Genomic DNA, 20,456 nt, shown 5'->3' with positions numbered 1-20,456 from the left:
CTCCCTCTTTGCAAGATGATTATTATCAGTGAGGTGGCTAAGTGATAATGTAATCACTTTCTTGTCTTTGCAGGTACGTCTGCGAGACAGGAAGGACTCTCCTCAGTTGCTCATGGATGCTAAACACATCTTTCCTGTTACTTTTCCGTTTAATCCATCCTCTCTGGCATTAGAAACCATTCAGATCCCAGCCAGCTTGGGCCTGGGCTTCATATCACGTGTCTGATCCCAAGGATGTACCGTCAGTGTTAAATGGAGAACCGGTTGCCTGATATCTTTACTTGTTAAAACATAGTGAGCCACTAAAAACACATTTTCTGAACAAACAGCCTATATAAGCCCAGATCTGTAGTTAAGGTAGCTGGAAAACTGCACAACAGCACCACAGACTGAAGGCTAAGAGAAAGATGTGCATTTGTGCTCAGTCATTGCATTTATGAGGACTTCACTGATTCATGCATTTCCAGAGTATGGAAATCGGGCTTGGACAAAAATTGTGTCTTCAGCTGTCTAGAGACATTTTTAGATCTTTAGTAACATATTTAAATAGTGTAAATTAAATTCCATATGTAATCTTCTCATAGGCAGGGACCAATAGGGACAGTCACAGTCCTGAACGTGGAAGACTTGAAAGTAAGGCATTTTGTAGTAGAATACACAGTCACTTGGGAGCCTGTTACATTTAATTTGTAAAAACTGGAATGGAAAAACACAAACTGGCAATATATAAAATTATTTCTTAAACCACTTCCTCATTTGTGTCAGTTTGACATAAATTGTAGTGATAAGTCTTACAGCTCACTATATGCTATAACTTAGGTGTTCATTTGTTAGTACTGTGGTTTACCAAACATACTGAATTGCTGCTGCATATTCTTCTGTTCTTTCAAATGTTCGACAGTATCATACTAAGCACTAAAAATAAGATACTTTATTTTTTGTTGTCAACCTTATTTACAGTCTGTAGCAGTCTGTTATTTTAACTGGATTTTTGCACATGGTATCAAATAACACCTTTAGAGGAAAATGGTAACTAAGCACAAGTAGCACACTGGAAATTATATGTTTCATTATTTTTAAACTAGTTATTTTTGAAAGTAGTTAGCTAAAAATACAGAATCTTGAAGCAAATGATCAGAAGTCAGTAATGATTTTAGTATTTATTTAGATTATATAGTCTGTCAAATGTTGTCCTTTGTTTGTAGACCCCAGAGTTGACTGTGTGTATTTTGAGTATGATCTCTTTTTGTTTGTTGCCACTTAAATAAAAAGTCTTCTTTCACACTGGAATTTGAGAGGAAAAACTTTAATGGGAAATTTCTGCAGTAGCCCAAGGCTCTAATTCTTTGAAAGGTTGACTAACAAGAACGTTAAGTAGTTTTTGACTATGATACTGTCATTTGACTATGATTCATGCTGATTTAATGGTTGGAAATCCAGGGTTCATAATGAGAGACTGAGTTATTTTGGATATTGCACATCTTACTGGAAAGATTTTTCTGTCTCACACATCCTGGATCTGCTATACAGAATTCACATTTCACAATGTGCAGCAGAAGCCTTGCTTAAGGATCCAGTTCTGTGGTGTATGGCTCAAATATACATGTAAAAAAAAAAACAACACACACATTGCTCAATTGCATTGTGCAATACTTCTAATGTATTATAATAATTATCATCTTAGCATTGACATTAATTTCTTCTAGAATATTGATAAATAATCTAGAGGTACACTGTTAGACTGTTTGGTACTAATCTGTTTGCCTGCAAATTCACAGAAAAAAAGATTTGCTGTTAAGCAGACTGAAACATTTCAGTTTTGTTTTACTTGAGAGGCAGACATACTGTTTGTATGGTTGCTAAAATCAGAAGTAAAGACAACCTAAAGTTTGTCAGTATCATTTTAAGATGCTCATGTCATCTTATTTTCAAATATGTACAGCCCATATTACATTTGATGGATCATGCCAGTACTTCCAAGAAGCTACGACTTCATTGCAAAAATGTTTTGAATGATCTTTGCTAAATGATTGAGATTGTTTTCCTCTGCATGGTATACCAAACACTCTTTTTAAAAATATTACTTGATTTCTGAAACTACGGCTGCTGTTACGTGGCTCCAGATAAGGTGTGAGGTAGTTTTCAGACTGTTAGGGGTACTGTACTTGGGAGAATGTAATAGGAAAGCCTTCTCACCCAGTAACAGGGTTAGGAAAGAAAATACAAGAGAACATGCTGACCTACAAATTTTTTTTCTCCTATTGAAAAACAAACAATTGGCATAACAGTATGTTCATACTGTAGATCAGGAAATGTATCCACTACTTAAGCGTTTTAAGTGTTTAAAATGTATGCCTAAATGTATTTTTGTTTATTTTTTAAGTTTGTTTACCTGTAAAAAGCCTTATTGTATTGTTTCCTTAAAAAAAGTAGTGGTTAGTAATTTATAGGTATTATCCTTAAACTCAGTGGTTTGACTGGTATTACTTTTATATCACATTAAAAGTATATGCTGCTTGACATGTTTTAAAGGAAAATATTTTTGAGTTGGAATCGATGTGTAGTTGGTAATTCATCTAACATTTTACATGGCAGTATTTTACATGCACTTTTCAAAAGTAAAATTTTAGTGTCAGTGTATAATATATCTTTCACCTTAGGACTAAAATCTCTTTAACCATGGAATATAATGCAGAATTATTTTAACAACTTTTTTTTTTTCCTTTGAATCATTGTTATGCTCTTTTAATGTGGACATATCTTTTATATTTTAATTTATTATCTATTGAGATGATAGATTTTATCAGATGCTGGAAAAATACTTGTCAGTGACCCCTTAGAATTATATACAGTTATTCTAGAGATTTTGCACAATAATTACCTCATTCAGTTTGGTGTATTTTTATTCCAGTGATAATTTTATTCTGATGTTTAGGATACAGTCTTCTATCCAAATTTTGAAAAATTACTTCTCACACTTCAATCTGAGATGGATCATGAAAGTGCTTAAGTCTGTTAAATGTGGTTAATCTATTCTATCACAAAAAAAAAAATAAGATCAACTTCTTTGTTGAAAGTGGATTGCTATCCGGTAACATTTGTTCCCAACTTGGAAACACCAGCATTTGCAATTTGAAAGTCTATGAGTGATTTAAACTGAACACATTTCAAATACCATACTAAAACTATGAGTAAACACTTGGATTTTTTAAGATGCTGATACTTCATGTGATAATTAAAAGCCTTTAAACATAGGTTTTCACTCGATGCCACTACAGTACATAGATGAAAAACAAAACATTGTCAGATGACCTGAGCTCTGATCTGTGGTAGTGTCTGATGTTGTACTTAGTAAATGTATGCATCATAAAAACTGTAGCCTAATAGCTATCACTGGAAAATGTCCAAATAAAAGTACAACTGTACTATTTGCTTTGGAATTTTTTTGGTTGGTTGGTTGGTAGTTCCTGAGCTGTGTGCTGGTGTAGTCCCCAGACAGTCACATGGTTCCCTCTACCTCCATGGCAGGCTCGGTGTTGACTGCCAGGGGAGTTGGTTAAAATCTGAGGACGTGTAAATACACACCCAGATAGCAGCAGTGTGCCATAAACTGCTGTGCATATTGCAAAATACTTTGTTCGACGTAGCTCATTTCTGTTATGATGTTTTGTCACCTAATACTACCTGCTACTGAAATAAGATTTGTCCTTCACTAAGACATTACATTCTGTGCCATGAAAGCTCCTTTGGTGCCAGGCAAGGAGGGCTAGTGGGCCACCTGCCAAAACCTGGCTCTGTGGTTATTCAAATCTTCTTCCTCATAAAGGCTATTTCGATGTAATACCGGTTAGTGCCTTCAGCTTACTAAATGCATTCAGATTTGTTTATTTTATTCCAAGTTTGCTAAAGAAACTCCTTGTAGATAGATGATTAATGTTTCTGTTGGTTTTCTCTGCTGGGTCCGGACTGCTCCCCTCGGGACCCTTTTGGCCGTCGGAAGGGACATTATTCCCGCTCCCCAAAGGTGTATTCCGGGTGCCAGCTGTGCCAGTGCGGTACCTGGGAGTGCCGCTCAGCTCCACTATAGGTACAGAGCAGTGAGAAGCGGGCGGTGGCCGCGGGACGAGCCCCGCAGGGTGAGCGGGCACTGCGGGCACTGCGGGCACTGCGGCGGGCGGGGCCGGCCGGGAGCGGGGCCGGGCCGCTCCCCACGCCCCGGGGCGGGGGCCGGACCGCGGCCACCTGCGGAACCTACAGTCCCGATGGCGCTGGCCGAGCTCTACACGCAGGTGAGCGGGGCACGGGGGGCAGCGGGGCGGGTCGGCCGTGCCGAGCTCCGGCGGGGGCAGACTGAGCTCTGTCGGGACCGTGGTTAAAGCCTGGGGCCGTCTGTGGCTGTCCGCGCTCGCTGACTGGGACCGTCCCACAGATCCCAGGGCACCGGGGAGAAATACTCCTTTTCGAGGAAAACACACCTTTTTCTGAGACTCTTGGCCTTCAGGAGTAGGTCTCTGCTTTGCTAGCCAGCGGTTAGGCAACTTTAAGGTTTAACAAAGCCCTTCCCCTGGGCGCTCAGTTTCGGTGCGCTGCGCTTTCTGCTGGGCAAATATTGAATGTGTGTGGCAGAACTTGGCCTTGAAACAAAGATTCTTCCTCCTTGGTGCACCTGCTGAAGTTTTTGCACAACTTTCCCCACTTTTCCTTTGAGTCGCTGGAGTGTCGTGGCATATAATTTGTTTGCTTAGCTTTAAATAGCAAAACTAACGTGGGTATGTTAGTGATTTATAAGCCCACGTCTCCCCTGTTGCACCAGCAGCTGCCGGAACGAGCTCCCATTGAGCCCGGTGCTGCAGGGCTGCTCATTCTCAGTGTTGGTGCCGCACTCGGAGCCGCTGGAAGAACAGACGGCAGTTTTCACTGGAATATTTTCAGGGAGCTGAAGGGAGGAAGGAGCGCGGGTGTAACCCGACACGGGAATGAGCAAACTCCCTTCTGTTTACCTGTGAGGCAGGGTTTGGAGACAACCAGCTTTGTAGGCTTTGCCAATGGAGGCTCCTGCAACTCCAGGGGCCTTTTCTGAAGAATCAGTGCTTTTGTCACATTGTTTTCCCTCTCTTTCTCGTCCGTGCGGTTCACCTTCTTACATGGGAACACACTGTGTGCCCCTGAGGCTGTTTGGTGGTGATATTCCGACTTGCATAACAACAAATAAATAAAACAACAACCACCCAGAGGGTGGTTGGGTGCTGGAACAGTCTCCCCAGAGAAGGGGTCGCAACACCAAGCCTGACAGAGTTCCAACTGTTTGGACGATACTCTCAGGCACGTGGTGTGACTGTTGGGTAGGGTCCTGCAGGGCTAAGAGTTGGACTCAGTGATCCTTGTGGGTCATTTGCAACTCAGCATATTCTCTGATTCTGTGAAAGAATTCAATTTAACAAGCATTTTTGTACACCAGGAAGTCAACATACCATAGGAATGACACAAAAGAAAATTTGTACTTAGGTACGCATGGAAAACTCAAAACTAGTTTAGCCATGTTTTTCATTTGGCCATTAAATAGATATTTGTGAAGCTGGGCTTTTATCTCAGTTGGTGGGATAGACAAAAACATTGACATCATAGGGGTTTAGGGTTGTTTAGAAAATGTCCCTGTGATTTTGGATATTGCATGAAAAAATGCAATCCTGCTGAAGGCATCAGCAAAGAGGTATCATGGAAGAGGCTGGGGTTTCGGTTGATCATCACCTGATGTGCAAACCAGTTTGGCGTATGGCTGACTAGAAAGATCAGTTTCTGTCCTCGGGGATCCTGAAAACTCACCTGGAGAAGTCACTGAGCAACACAAGCTAAGTTGCAGAATGTCCCTGCAAAAGTCCCTCTTACCCTAAATTGTTTGGCGTTGATCCTTAGGAATAAGAATTAAGAAGGCCACTGTTGTACAGTGCAATTTGTTGGGACCTTTGTGGGCACCCACCATCATTCAGTAGGGGTTCTTGGGGCAGAGACCCTCATGTTCTGAGGATCTCCTGGAGCTTCCAAGACTTATCCCAAATTAAGAGAGGAAGAAAGTCACTTGTGCTAAAACTAACAGTTGCGGCACCAAAATGAGAAGGTATGTGAGTCCCCAAGGTATCTGTGGGTCTGCTAACACTCCATGAAATCTTTGACTAATGTTAATTTTTCAAGTAAGCAGCTGCAGCAATTCTCATGGGTTTATTTAAACAGTTTAAACTGACCATGAATATAGCGAGGGTAAGGGAATTAAATGAAGGGTTCTGGCTATCAAAACATAAAGATGCTGAAAGATTATACATTATGGTTGCTTGTGTAAGTAGGGATGGATGAGATTGCTTTGTCAAACCCTGTCAGGATGAGAAGGACACACTCCACATCACTGAAGTAATTCCCTACTTACTGAGGTTTACAGCTGTGTTATGTCCTTTTAAGAAGTGCTGTTTCTGATGGCTTCTCAGGCAGAACATTTGAAGAGTTTGCTTAGCATTTTACCTTCAGCAAAGGAGAACTAGATGGTTTGAGCAGCATATTTACATTCAAATATCATGATAATAGCTAAGCTAACTATTATCTTGTTTTTCTGTTCTAGTACAATAGGGTTTGGATCCCTGATAATGAAGAAGTTTGGCAGTCTGCAGAAATCACAAAAAACTACAAAGCTGGAGACCGTTCTCTTCATGTGCAATTAGAAGATGGAACTGTAAGGAGAAAAGCCTGAATTATTGTGGGGTTTGCTGAACTATATTTATGTGGAAATATAGGACTCATCATTATGAGATCTAAATAACATGTCCATATTTTCTTTTTTTATCATATTGAAATTTGTACAGTAAACAGCTGCTACTCAAAAATATGAGGAGTGCAATTCTACTATCTGTATAACATAAGTATATAGCACATACCTCAAAGATCACTTTTGAAACAAGCCCTGAAACTCATTTTAAGTTGAAGGAAAGCAGTTATCCTCACAGAGCTAGCTGGTACTTTTTTCTTCCCTAAAGTCGTTGCTTTATGTAACATCTGTTAATTTTAGTATCCAAGTTCTTTACAGATTTAATATTTTGAAAACAGCATTTCTGTATTCCTGCATTCCTGTTCCATAAAGACAAGTATTAAATGAATGATTAAATGGATTTGTTGAAAGAAACAGAAGTGAGTGTTAGTCTTTGTGTAAAGAAAACTGAATGGTTGCAAGTAAGGATCGTTATAGAGCTGCCTTGAGTTCTGACCAGGTGTTTGCTTTCATTCAGTTGCAGCTGGTCTGCTGCTTTTATCTCTACTTGAAATATGCATGTGTTTAGAGACCTAAACGTGTTTACCATTTTTACAGATTTCAATACAAAATAATGTATAAAGAGAATGTAACTTTCTTTTTCATAAGCAACAAAGAGCTCCAAGTCCCCCAAGTTCAGTGGGATGTATGGAATTGATGAAATAGAAGATCAGACAATACTCCATCAACTCTGTAACTTTGTGTAAAGGTCAAAGATGAGTTCCTGTTTATGCAAACATAATGCATTTTATGATGTTTCAAGTAGTTTTTGTTGACAGGAACTGAGTTACCCTGTTGATCCAGCTGCTTTGCCACCCCTACGAAATCCTGACATACTTGTTGGTGAAAATGATCTCACTGCACTCAGTTATCTCCATGAACCAGCTGTTCTACACAATCTCAGAGTTCGTTTTGTGGAGTCCAAACTTATCTACACATATAGTGGTAAGCAAAGTAAAATGCAATATTTTTAAAAAAATTAAAAAAAAAAATAATCTTGAGTTAGTTTTCAATGTGATGTAATATTTTCCTCAAGTATGTTTTGACTCATGTTAACTGGTTTTATGTATGAGCATAGACTTGTTTGTTGATCAGTATCTCCTACCTAGTTTATAAAATATTGCTGCTTTGTATCAGTTTAAGTGTTGTTGCCAAAAATGAGCATTTCATTTAACTAACCTGTGTTTTATTTTTGTTTTGCACCCTTGGTTGTAGGAATAATTTTGGTTGCAATAAACCCCTATAAAGAGTTGCCAATATATGGAGATGCTATTATCCATGCATATAGTGGGCAAAACATGGGGGACATGGATCCACATATATTTGCTGTGGCAGAAGAAGCATACAAGCAAATGGCAAGGTTCAGTATGTTGTTTAATGTACATAAATAACACTTGAAGTCTAGTGGCAGTGTTCATTGTCATTTAATTTAACTGTGTATGTGCCACCGGCTATTAAGAATACCTTTGAATAGGTGGCTTAACTAAAGGAGGACGAATTCCTTAACCAGCTGAGGAATTTCTAGAGTTCCTAACTATTTTCATTCTTGATGGGGAGTAAAACACTGACTTAGCTCAGTGAATAGCAATGACACCAACCTAGAGATTACAGCTGGTGTAAGAGAAGCATAGATGAAAGATGGAACTGATATATGAGAGTTGACCACAACTGTGATTTCAAACATTTGTTTCAAATTTATAATTCCTACATTTATGCATGATTTTAGACATGTCTGATTTAAACTGTCTGATTATTTGGTTCTAGAAATAACAAAAATCAGTCTATTATAGTCAGTGGGGAATCAGGAGCTGGAAAGACTGTGTCTGCAAGATACACTATGAGGTACTTTGCCACTGTGAGCAAGTCAAGCAGCAATGCACATGTGGAGGATAAAGTATTGGCATCCAATCCAATAACTGAGGTAAGTTTCAGGGAGTGTCTGTCAAGCCTGTACTCATCAAGGAAAGAATTCCATGAGCTGCTGGGAATCTTTGTTTGAAGTCTTTCGAGATGTTTTATCTGCTTGAGTTAGATATCTAATTTAGAAGTTTAGCCCCTGAATATTACTGATGGACAGAGGTAGTCAGCTTCAGGAAGGTCCTGTCTGAGTTACCAGTGGCCCTTTGGAGGCATTAGTTTGCCTCCAGAGTGTTGTCTGGCCACCTATTAGATCATGAGAAAACAATATTGAACTAGTTGTTTGTTTGTTTTTATTAGTTGGAATAGAAAGCAGCTAAGGTTCCTTATAATGGAAGAACATACTTTCTCTAATTCTCAGTTTATGTAACATTATACTGTTTGACTTGAGGTTTGTCTTCAGTTTTGGGCCTCAAAATTTAAGTAACACAACTCGGTGCTGAGATTGATCCCTGAGCACCTTTGATTTTAGAAACTTGCAGTTGAGTCAAGTTTTGTCAAAGTTATTCTTATGAGAGACCCTCGTAAATCAAATCATTAAAGTTTATAATTTTTGTAGGCTGTTGGCAATGCAAAAACCACACGGAATGATAATAGCAGTCGATTTGGAAAATACACTGAAATCAGTTTTGATCAGAGTTGCCAAATCATTGGAGCTAACATGAGAACATACCTGCTTGAGAAATCCAGAGTTGTCTTTCAGGTGGGTAAAATAAAGTTTAAAATAGTCATTGTCAGTATAGCTACAAAAGCACTATACTTTACTATACTTTACTGATTTTGTATAGAAAATATTATGTGAAGTTCTGAATAGTGTCTAATCAGCATTTGATTTATTTTTTAACAGGAGATTATATTATTTGTAAAAAGAAACTATTTTACTTCGTGTTCTTCCTTCTGTTAAGTGAAGGATGCATCTCAGGGACAATTCCCTAAGTGCAAGAAGTATTTGAGAAATCTGTAACATGCTGTCACAACAGTGACACATGCCAGTTGTATCTGGAAAGGAGCAGCATATGTAGGGTAGAGAGAGTCTTGGTAAAAAACTGGCTGAAAATTTATAAGGCCAGGGCTTATTGCCTGTGACTCACTACAGGGTCAGGGCATAATTGTGATGATATCCTAAAGAAAGCATTTAATTTTATAAAACTGTTTTCACAAAGGTTTCTTTATTAATAGTATTGCAACTTTTTAAGTACACTGAAAAATATTTCTATATATTTGCTGCCTGAAGGATGGTTTGAAAATGGAGGGGTTTCAGAGTTACCACAGGGCAGTGTTTCAGCTGACGCTCCTACACAGTTGTTCCTTACAGTATTTGCCAGTTCCTATTAGTAAATGGTTGTTGGAGCTGAAGAAATTATTAGAGTAACATCCTTGGGGAAAGAACTCATCATATTGGTAATGGAAATAAAATATACTTGAATGTATCACTTCCAAAGATCATGCTGAAATCTAAGATACGCCGTTTTAATATAGAGCAATTTCTTTGCCAGACTCTGTTGCAGCAGAATTTAGCCCTCAGGCATCATTATCACTTTACAGTAGTGTTGAATATCAAGTGTTTTTCTGTTTGCTTCTTTGTCCTGTTGTTAATTATTTTTTTCTGTAGTGTTATTCTTTGCTTTATTTTACAGTCAGAGAATGAGAGAAACTACCATATATTTTATCAGTTGTGTGCATCTGCTATGCAGCCTGAATATAAACATCTTAAATTGGGTAGGTCTCAAGAAAATAATCTACTCATCATTTTTGTAGTGCAGTATTTTTAAGGCTGGGATTTCAAATGCTAGGATGTTAAGTGCTTTATAGCATAAATCTCACAGCCTTAAAATGGGACCTGCATTTTTAAGTCACTTAGCTATTAATCCTGTTTGTTTTGAACTTGGTAGCAAATCCTTAGTAACTCAAATAGTGCACAATCAAGTACCTAAATGCCTTTGAAAACCTTATTCTCATACTTTCTGTAGTGACAGATGCAATGACAGTTTAGGGGCTTGATTCACTTATCTACAGAGAAGCTGGGAGAAGCAGATCTTAGGTATATGTTTACTCAGTCTCCATTGTTTATTAGATGAAATATTAAGATTTCTAGGAATTATGAGTGCTACTTTCTGACAACTTAACTGAGTTACGCTCATGGATTTCTCTCAGAGAAAAGAGGACCTCCAGCTCATCACTGAAACGCTATCATCTGGCATCATCTTTAATTTTTTGGTGTAAAGAGTTTTAACAAATGGCTATCCCCAGTCCCTAATTTTTGCAGGATTACAAGCTTTGCTTCTTATCTGTAGGAAGCGCAGAAGAATTTAACTACACACGGATGGGTGGCAGCACTGTAATAGAAGGAGTTGATGACAGAGCAAATATGGTGGAAACTCAGAAGACATTTGCTTTACTGGGTAAATTCTTGGGGATGTATTTTCAATAGATTTTTTAGATTTTTCTTTTTTTATGAAATGGGCAAAAGTGGTTTGTTTCTGAACTGTCCAAAATGTTAGTAGTAATTACCAAAATAATTTCTTTCAAAGCTTATTTATTGTACTGTTGGTCTGTTTTAAAAGTACTAGGCAGGAGCAATTAGCAATTGGTGTTAATTGTTAATGATCAGAATCACTGATGGCTGGAGTCTTCCTGGCTCTTAAGCTAACATGCTGTGACAGAAGTGGAATTGGAAGCTTCTTTACCCCTGTATGGCTTATGTGAAAGCCAAATTAGACTTGAGCTGGCACTTGGGGAGGTACAGGAATTTATGCCTAATCTTTCATCGGATCAGACAGGCAGAAAATTGGCAGAACCAAGGATTTGCATAGTACTCCTCAGAGATGTTGTACAGTTCTTGGCTACACAACAAAGCAAGTAGTCCATTATTGTTCTATTTTAATTAATTGTACTGTTTCTGGGTATTTAAAATAATTGAGAATTGGTTTTTTAGGTCTGAATGGGGATTTTCAGATGGATGTTTTTAAAATGCTGGCAGCAATCCTACACTTGGGCAACGTGGAAATAGCAGCTGCTGGAGATGAAAGATCATCCATCAGTGTAAGGAACTAGCTCATTCAGATAGCAACATTTTTTGTTATATTCTGTGCCAGAAGTCCTTTAGCAATAGTTTCTCTCGTATCTGGGGCTCTGAGCAGCGTTAAATCTGGTGTACTAAACTTGATTGATTTCTCCATCTTCATCTGTACAGAGGCACAGCGAGAGTCAACACAGATGCTGTTTTGTGCCCAAGTTCAGAAAGTCTTAACAAAAGGCAAAATGTGGCTAAGAGTACCCCATATCCAATTGATCCACAGCTGTTGGAAAAGCCATTTGGGACTCTCTGCAGGATACAGGAAACAGAGCTTTGTTAAAGCTTCTCAGAATGTGTCCCAGCAAGCTGTGCAAGTCTAAAAAGCAAGAACACATAAACACAGACTAAAGTAACTTTCTTTCAGTGTCTTAATCCAAAGCATCTCACCCAGTCCAAGTTTGTCTCTGCTGTATCAGGAGTTCTATCCAGTATTATTTGCTTCAACTCATCTTGTTATTTTGCCAGACAGAGTAGTAAACGCAGCCCCTTGTCTATCTAAAAATAAAAATCATAGTTTGATGTCAGCAGTGCAAGGATTTCACTGTCTAGACAACACTTAATGTAATAAATGTAATCTAATAATATTTATTATCTTTTTTAAAGATGGAAGATAAACATCTCAGTATATTCTGTGAACTTCTGGATTTAAACTGTGACAAAATGTCCCGATGGTTGTGCCACCGAAAGATTATCACGACCTCAGAGACTGTAATAAAGCCAATGACAAGAGCTCAGGCTGTTAATGCAAGGGATGCTCTGGCAAAGAAGATCTACTCTCATTTATTTGACTTTATTGTGGAAAGAATTAACCAAGCTTTGCAGTTCTCTGGCAAGCAACATACTTTTATTGGGGTTTTGGACATTTATGGGTAAGACAGTCTCTGGAAACAAATTAACTTCTAAGTTGTGCCTTTTCTTTAGTGTTGATAAGAGGCATTTTTCAGTTTGTGCTGGTAATGGATTTGGAGGGGGTTGTTTTACTCATGGTCATATGAGTTCTTTAGCATCCAGAGTAGTGGAAATGTTCAGCTACTATAAATATTAGTATCTTTTGTGAATGAGGTTTAAATTTAACTTTTGATATGATACTTTTAAATTTAACTCTGGATTTTTTTAGCTCTGTTATGTGTGGTAACTTCTAAAGAAGTTTTGAAATGCCTTAACATCTTCATTAGTTTTATGGCTAGTTAATTTTTTTGGAATCATTAGGATAGCCTTGAAATCTTTTAAGGATACTACCATTTGATTTTGATATCGAGGGATGTTTTCTTATTTGAATTGTATTTCAGATTTGAAACATTTGATGTGAACAGTTTTGAACAATTTTGTATCAATTATGCTAATGAAAAGCTACAACAACAATTTAACCTGGTATGTTCTTTTATTTGTTACAGTTCTTTAGCTTACTTTACTTCAGTTTTCAGATTATCAATAATGGATATTAGCAAATGCTATTTGTGCTTGAGTAATGGATATTTCTGGATAATGACTATCCAGTAATAAATAAACTTTTTTTTACATGTATGCACAAATACACATATACATATGAAAATTTCTGAATTTATTTTCTTACAAGACAGACATGTAATATAGTCCAAAATATTTTTTCTGTCTTATGTATACAACCATGCACGTGCATACACTGTATTTATTTTCTTCCTTAATTGCTGTAACCTTACATTTGCATAATTTTCACATATCCAGCATGTTTTTAAACTTGAACAAGAAGAATATATGAAGGAAGATATCCCATGGACTTTAATAGACTTCTATGACAACCAACCTGTCATTGACCTTATTGAAGCTAAAATGGGAATTTTAGAACTTCTGGATGAAGAGTGCTTGGTAATTTAAAAATTCTTGCATTTAGAGCTCATAGAAAAAAAAAAACCTACATAGATTTTTACAAGTTGGGCTTATAATCCATATTTTGTCCTTTTATATGGGAAGTAGAGCATTTTCCTCATAAAAGGAACATTAAGATTTGGCCTCTATTTGGTAATTTTAATTGTAAGCCTCTTAGTCTATTTTACTTTTTTAGAACTAAGAACCTAAAACTAGATCCTTAGCTAGAAGACAATCCAGTAATTAGAGTTCTTCACTGTGAGGGTAGTGCAGTACTAGAACAGGTTAAGCAGAGGTGCAGTGGGATCTTTATCCTTTGACATTTTCTGAATTTTAGTTCAAACAGCAGTTATCCAAGCAGGAATTTGGACTATTCAATCTCCAGGGGTCTATTCCACCAATATTTTGAAAATGAAGGTATTCTACAAATCACTAATTTTGATACAAAAAAGCCCCCAACAGTCTCACTTTTTAATAAGTACTTGTTGAATGCACCAAACCTACATCTTTGCTTTTCTTTCTTCAGTGTTACTATTTTTTTCTCTGTTTCCTCTCCTGACTCTAGAAATTCCTAATCTATTTTTTTTCTATGTTATATGTAGTTCCTTTAGGTTTCCAAGCATATTGAAGTAGCTTTGCCAGGGAGGAACAGGTCAGGGAAAGTTAAGCCCTGTTAAAATGGTCTCTTAAAAGGTGTTTTGGTGATGTTGGCAATCTGTACCTCTTGGAATCCAAACCATGGAGTAATATGGGTAACATGTTCTGCTCACTAGCATTCTCAGGGGTCGCATTGTCCCCATTTGCAGGTAGCATCCTCTCAGGACAAAATTATTTATGACTCACCAGAGAATTAACTCTAGTCAGCAAAATTGTGGATTAATACAACGCTCTTTCATAAAATGATTTGCTGCAGGGAGCCACTGATTAGTTTGAAGACACAAAACCTGGTTGTTGTCAGGCCTCATAATTCGCTGAAGATGTTTTATTCGGAGTATTTATTGACAGTAAGTGTTTTTGCTACCCTTAACAGTCCAACAAGTTTGCTAAAGAGACCACCCTTCTCATTTTTACAGTTACCTCATGGAAAAGATGAAAACTGGCTTCAAAAGCTATATAATAATTTTGTCAATAAAAATGCACTCTTTGAAAAGCCGAGGATGTCAAACACGTCTTTCATCATTCAACACTTTGCTGATAAGGTAGAGTGTAAACAACCCAGTAATGTTTCACCATGTTTCTAGCAATAGCTCATTCAGAAAAGAAACAGAATTAGAAAATAGTAAATATTAACCACACTTGTTTGGAACTTTTATAAAATTGATCTTCAGTACATAGTGCTATTTATTTATCGGTGATAGTGTCTGTAATGTGCCATTTAAACGTAAGAACTGCTTAAGATAATGAATTTGAGAGTATAGAAATAAATCATCAAGATAAAAAGCAGAAAAACAGTAGAGTGTATAAATAGAATAGTTACAATTGTAGCCCATAGGCATTTTGATCTCAGTTATTTACATTTCAAGTGTAGTATTCCTTTTTTTGATATTTTGATTTGAAACCATAGAATAATGAAGAAAGGAGGAAGGAAATTCCTAATGAAGGCAGAAGGAAATTGCAGTTGATAGTGGATTCTGACAGTTTGTCTTGCTTCTAAATTTACAATATGCATGTATGTAATCTTGGGATAATGGAACTGGGAAAAGAAGAATTTCAGCCATCATGTTTAAGACTAATAAAGAGCTCTTGGCTACTGCAGCTGAGAGAGTAAAAATTATTGTTTTGCTAACAGTTTATATGTTGCTGAGAAGTTAATGATTTTGCCTGTTTGCACAGGTAGAATATAAATGTGAAGGATTTCTGGAAAAAAACAGAGATACAGTACATGAAGTGTTGATTGAAATCTTGAAAGAGAGCAAGGTTTGTGAACAATCAGTAATGACTAATTTTTTGAATATCTGATTTTACTGGAATTAATTCAGATTGGTTTTAAAATATTTGTTTTGATATAAAATTTAGTCTTAATTTTTATTAATATTATCCAAGGATATATTTTTTACATAAAAATTATATAGAAGATGAAAAACCACAGTGTTCAACTTCTTTGTATATGTGCATTTACTTTACCAGTTATGTTGGAGGTTTTTTTAATATCTCCCTTGAAGGCCATTTTGTAATCCTTGTAACCGAAAAACTTTTTTTTCCTGTAGTCATTAGGTAGTTTATCATTAACAACTGCCTTTGTTTATTCTTCAAAAGAGATTAAGAGAATGCCAAGGCAAGGAAAACATCAGATGTCTTATATGTGCCTGCCACTTCCCATCTGCTGGAAGGCCCTGTCCCTTTGAAGTCTACAGCCTTGAGTTAACTTAAGAAGTTAACTTCATCTGACCAGAAAACATAATCTTGAATTACACATTGTGAAAATATAACCTTAAGTGGTCTTATTTTTAACTCTGCTGTGTGTTTATGTCCGTATTTGCTCATACTGAAATAGCTTTTGCAGGCTGCCTTAACAGCTGCTGAATTTTGTCTGTGAAACATGTAAGTGCTTTGCAACAGACTCAGAATCATTCCAGCTCTTTCTTCAGTTGTTGTTTGTTTGTGGCTTAAATACCCAGTTCCAAGTCCTGCAATACCTGGCCTAAGCATTAAGGGGTTTACTCTTTATGCTGTAGTAAATGTAATTTTTATTTAAATGTTGCTACAGTTACACAGTATTTAACTCTGATTCTTTCACCACACTTTTAGTTTCATCTGTGTGCAAATTTTTTTCAAGACAATCCAGTGTCCGTTTCACCTTTCAGTTCAACTATAAACATCAAATCTGCAAGACCTGTTCTCAAGTCACCCAACAAACAGCTCCGGACAACTGTTGGCAGTAAGGTACTACAGAAATGTGCCAGTCTATGATGCTTGTGCTTTCAAGGAAGTGTACTGGGCAGTCTGAGAGTGTGATACTGGATCCTGTTACTGTTCATGGGGGACTGTCCAGTTTTCAGGACAGCCAGAACCACCCACAGTGCAGTGCTCCAGGACTGGGTATAAGTAGATGTGTTTAACTTATATATAGGAGACTCCCAGGTACATCAAATTAAATTTCCTGCATTTAAGATGTAAACACTAAGAATATATATCCCAGTGTCCAGCCAAAACCTAATAAATAATTAAAAGACTAAGATTTGACTTTTTGCTTAGCTGGAAATGTTTCATCAGCAGAACTGTTATGTCTGGTATTTTCTAGTTCCGGAATTCTTTGTCTTTGCTTATGGTGACACTCAATGCAACCACCCCTCATTATGTCCGGTGCATAAAGCCAAATGATGAGAAGTTGCCTTTTGAGTAAGTATGTTAGTGGTGTTGAACTGTTCTATTACCTTTAAAATTAAGAGTATTTTTCCATTTCACTGTAGCAACATGTCAGCAAGTTAAATTCTTATTGTTGAGCAACTTCCCATATGGAACATATTTCTCCTTCCAAGATAACTAAAGTAGAAAAAAAAATTGTCATTTTACAAAAATAGAATAATTCAGTAATAGTTATTGATACCTCAAAAATTCTTTATTATCCTAATATTTTTTAAGTGGTATATTAGTGTTTGTGTATTTGTCAGAACATTTTTAGGGGTAAGGTTGCCCACCTTTGATTTAAGTTGATGGATATTTTGAATGGTATGGACCAGCAACAGTTTATATTCAAGGAGTAAAACCCATTGCCATTTTCTTTGTGAACATACCTTTTGTCCACAGAAATACTTTAAAAAGCTTTAGAAGTCAGAAAAAGTGTTAGCAGTGTTGAAATAGAAATCCAGTTAGTAGAATGGTTCTAATTATTACAGCATGCCAAACCCAGCAGAAACGTAAAATATAACTCTGCTTTTTTAGGTTTGATTCAAAAAGAGTTACTCAGCAGCTACGAGCCTGTGGTGTTTTGGAAACTATTCGAATTAGTGCACAGAGCTATCCATCCAGGTAGGGGTGGCAGTGAGCCTCCTTGGGTCAAAAAATATTTAGTTGTCTGTTAAATGAAATTAATTAGTTAACTTTTAATTTTCCAGGTGGACTTACATTGAGTTTTTCAGCCGTTACAGCATTCTTATGACACAGCAGGAGCTCTCCATGAATGACAAGAAGCAGATTTGCAAGATTGTTTTGCAGCGGCTAATCCAGGTTAGTTGTGTGCACCAACCCACAGGTGTACTGCAGCTTCTATTAGTAATAAAAGGTCTCTTTTGCCAAGAGTAGTATTTCTCCTCAAATGGGGGAGATATTTACATTATTACTGTTTTTCCTGATTTAGTGTGCTGTACACAGCCTTGCGAGTCAGTAACCTTGTGTTGTGACACAGTCATGATGTGGCCATAGACAGAGAATTTAAGCACTCTGTGCTTAACAAAATGGAAGATATTCTATCTATATTTATAAACCAGTGAACAGTAAATGGTATACATTTGTCAAGTATTACAAGCACAAGAGGGCTTTTGATGGTGGAATGCAGCATATTGTTCTAAAAATGTTCTATTTTGCGCATCGCTCCTATTTGTTAGATGAGCTGGTAGTGGTGAGGCTGGTCCCAGTCAAACCAGCAACTCAAGTCAGCGTGTTAGGAGTGAGTTCAGACTCAGGGATGTGTAACACCAAACACAGGCACACTTGCTGCATAGCTCTGGCACAGGCCAAGGGTAAGAGCCTGAACTTGAAAGCAGCTTCACCCCTGAGTTTTTGCTCACACAGGTCACTGATTCAAGGCCGGAATTGTGCATCAAAAGGTAGTGTTGAGCCCATGGAACCTTGGGAGACTTGTAGAAGGGGATGAAGAGGTTGTTTTCCAGGCTTTGATGATAAATCCAAAGCCTCCCTTTAATTTTAGATCACTAGTGTGCAACTTTTGATGTAATTCTCTGGGTCTTTTCCTGCTAAGGGGATTTTCTCCCCACATACTCTTATCTACAAAGAGGACAGAGAGGATATGCTTCTTTAGCAAGATCATGTCATTTCAGAAGAGCTGGCCTGAAGTGACAATTTATAAAAGGAAGAGAATGTCTGGGCTACAATAATAAACTAAAAACTTAATATACCTACTGTTTTCTTTTTCAGGATCATAACCAGTACCAGTTTGGGAGAACAAAAATTTTTTTCAGAGCAGGACAGGTTGCTTACTTAGAAAAACTGCGATCGGATAAACTGAGACATGCATGCATCATGATCCAAAAGAGTATTCGAGGCTGGCTGCAGAGGAAGAAATACCTTCACACAAAGCAAGCAGCTGTTACCATCCAGCAGTATTTCCGGGGGCAGCGGACAGTTCGGTACTCTTGGCTGATAAATGAATTTGCTGTTGGGGTGTGTCTGAAGGCAGATAGAAGATCAAACTAAAGCCCAGAGTGTCATTTTTATGAAAGAGCAATTCAGGCCATATTTTCTTTTCCTCTGGATTGTAATTATTCAGCTGATACGAAGAATGTACTCTTAACAGGTTTTTAATGCTGTCTGTCAGATTCCTGAGAGGCCTCTCTACCTGTAAGCTCAGTCCTTAGCTGATGATATGTGAGCCAGTTGTCAGCAAGGGGTGACTGCTGAGCTTCAGAGCCAGAGAAGATATCAGGGAGCAGAAAGGAAAATCAGTTTACAGGGCCTACAAATTAGTATGCACAAATTATTGCAAGGAGTTATGCAACAAAGAAACTGCACCAGTCATTCACAAAACAGACTGAGAGAAAAATGGCTCTATGTAGGCTTGGAAATTTTCAAAAAGAGACCAGAACAACAGCTTGGGGACAGATGTCAAAGGCTGTGGATAACTCCCTCTCCTTCACTTTGCTTGAAGAAAAAGCTGTATTTTAGATAGCAAATGCCTGTTTTCAGTATCTTTGTTTTGTTTTGTTTTCAGTATCCTTTTTCAATATCTTTTGTGTGTGTGTATGTTTGATTTGACTTACCAAAGGAATGAGCACGAGAAATCTAATGTGACCTAAGTAAACTTTGTTGTCTTTTGAATCAAGGCAAGCTATAACTGCAAGAAATCTGAAGCAAACATGGGCAGCTATAACAATTCAGAAATACTGTCGGGGTTACCTGGTCCGTAGGCTTTGCCAGCTCATCCATGTGGCTGCTGTAACAATACAAGCTTATACAAGAGGATTTCTAGCAAGAAAAAAATATCAGAAGGTACAGCTTATCAACAATTTAATTTAAGTGACTAGAAACAGCTGTTGTTCTGTAAGAAAAATGAAGAAAAGGACAATGATCCGCAATACTTCACCTTTTGCATGTCTGGTTCTCATATCTTCTACTCTGTTGTTATATTGTTACTATAAAAACACTGAATCACAGTAGATACCAAGAACATTGTCTGGTTTATACTTGATGCAGATCATTTTGTGTGATTACTACAGTGGCTCAAATGTGTCTTGCAGTCTGGTAATTTTGGTATTTTGATACGTCCATGAGAAGCATCGTGCTTACCAGTGTATGTAGACTGTTGTAATTGCTGCTGATTGAGCCACAGATAATTACAGACAGATGTTAATTTTATTTTAAAGATGCGTGAAGAACAGAAGGCTGTGGTCCTTCAGAAATACGCCCGTGCGTGGCTTGCCAGGCGCAGGTTCCAGAATATTCGGCGCTTTGTGTTGAATATCCAGCTCTCATACAGAGTGCAGCAACTGCAGAAGAAGATAGAGGAACAGGTGAGGGAAAGCAGTTTATGATTTCTACTGATTTCTTTATCATATCTGTTCTAGTAAAAGTGCTTATGTTGACTAGAGGCTTATGTGAATTTAAATATCCGTATGTTACTTGAGAAGACAGGAGAATATGCAAGGGATATGG

The 20,456-nt window shown here is 37.5% G+C and overlaps 2 protein-coding genes across 18 annotated transcripts in view; both read left to right on the top strand.

Moving 5' to 3' along the window:
• The window catches only part of MYO5A (myosin VA), a 97,893-nt gene extending 94,468 nt beyond the window's left edge, over window positions 1-3,425 (top strand). For all 17 annotated transcript variants that reach the window (XM_027644281.1, XM_027644269.1, XM_027644268.1 and 14 more), the window contains one exon: window positions 74-3,425. In XM_027644281.1, coding sequence (XP_027500082.1) covers window positions 74-226 — 153 coding nt within the window. In that variant the 3' untranslated portion in view covers window positions 227-3,425. The remainder of the gene's footprint in view (window positions 1-73) is intronic.
• An 804-nt stretch (window positions 3,426-4,229) lies between these two features.
• The window catches only part of MYO5C (myosin VC), a 32,158-nt gene continuing 15,931 nt past the window's right edge, over window positions 4,230-20,456 (top strand). Inside the window, exons 1-21 of the mRNA XM_027644661.1 lie at window positions 4,230-4,289; window positions 6,608-6,718; window positions 7,570-7,735; window positions 8,006-8,150; window positions 8,555-8,711; window positions 9,267-9,410; window positions 10,345-10,426; window positions 11,002-11,109; window positions 11,643-11,749; window positions 12,387-12,652; window positions 13,073-13,154; window positions 13,488-13,628; window positions 14,702-14,827; window positions 15,462-15,545; window positions 16,377-16,511; window positions 16,870-16,967; window positions 17,511-17,597; window positions 17,684-17,795; window positions 18,723-18,934; window positions 19,628-19,793; window positions 20,168-20,314. Coding sequence (XP_027500462.1) covers window positions 4,263-4,289; window positions 6,608-6,718; window positions 7,570-7,735; window positions 8,006-8,150; window positions 8,555-8,711; window positions 9,267-9,410; window positions 10,345-10,426; window positions 11,002-11,109; window positions 11,643-11,749; window positions 12,387-12,652; window positions 13,073-13,154; window positions 13,488-13,628; window positions 14,702-14,827; window positions 15,462-15,545; window positions 16,377-16,511; window positions 16,870-16,967; window positions 17,511-17,597; window positions 17,684-17,795; window positions 18,723-18,934; window positions 19,628-19,793; window positions 20,168-20,314 — 2,703 coding nt within the window. The 5' untranslated portion in view covers window positions 4,230-4,262. The remainder of the gene's footprint in view (window positions 4,290-6,607; window positions 6,719-7,569; window positions 7,736-8,005; window positions 8,151-8,554; window positions 8,712-9,266; window positions 9,411-10,344; window positions 10,427-11,001; window positions 11,110-11,642; window positions 11,750-12,386; window positions 12,653-13,072; window positions 13,155-13,487; window positions 13,629-14,701; window positions 14,828-15,461; window positions 15,546-16,376; window positions 16,512-16,869; window positions 16,968-17,510; window positions 17,598-17,683; window positions 17,796-18,722; window positions 18,935-19,627; window positions 19,794-20,167; window positions 20,315-20,456) is intronic.

This window comes from Corapipo altera, unplaced genomic scaffold (assembly GCF_003945725.1).
Source record: "Corapipo altera isolate COAL_440 unplaced genomic scaffold, ASM394572v1 50, whole genome shotgun sequence".
Taxonomy (NCBI): domain Eukaryota; kingdom Metazoa; phylum Chordata; class Aves; order Passeriformes; family Pipridae; genus Corapipo; species Corapipo altera.
This window is presented reverse-complemented; position numbering and strand designations above follow the sequence as displayed.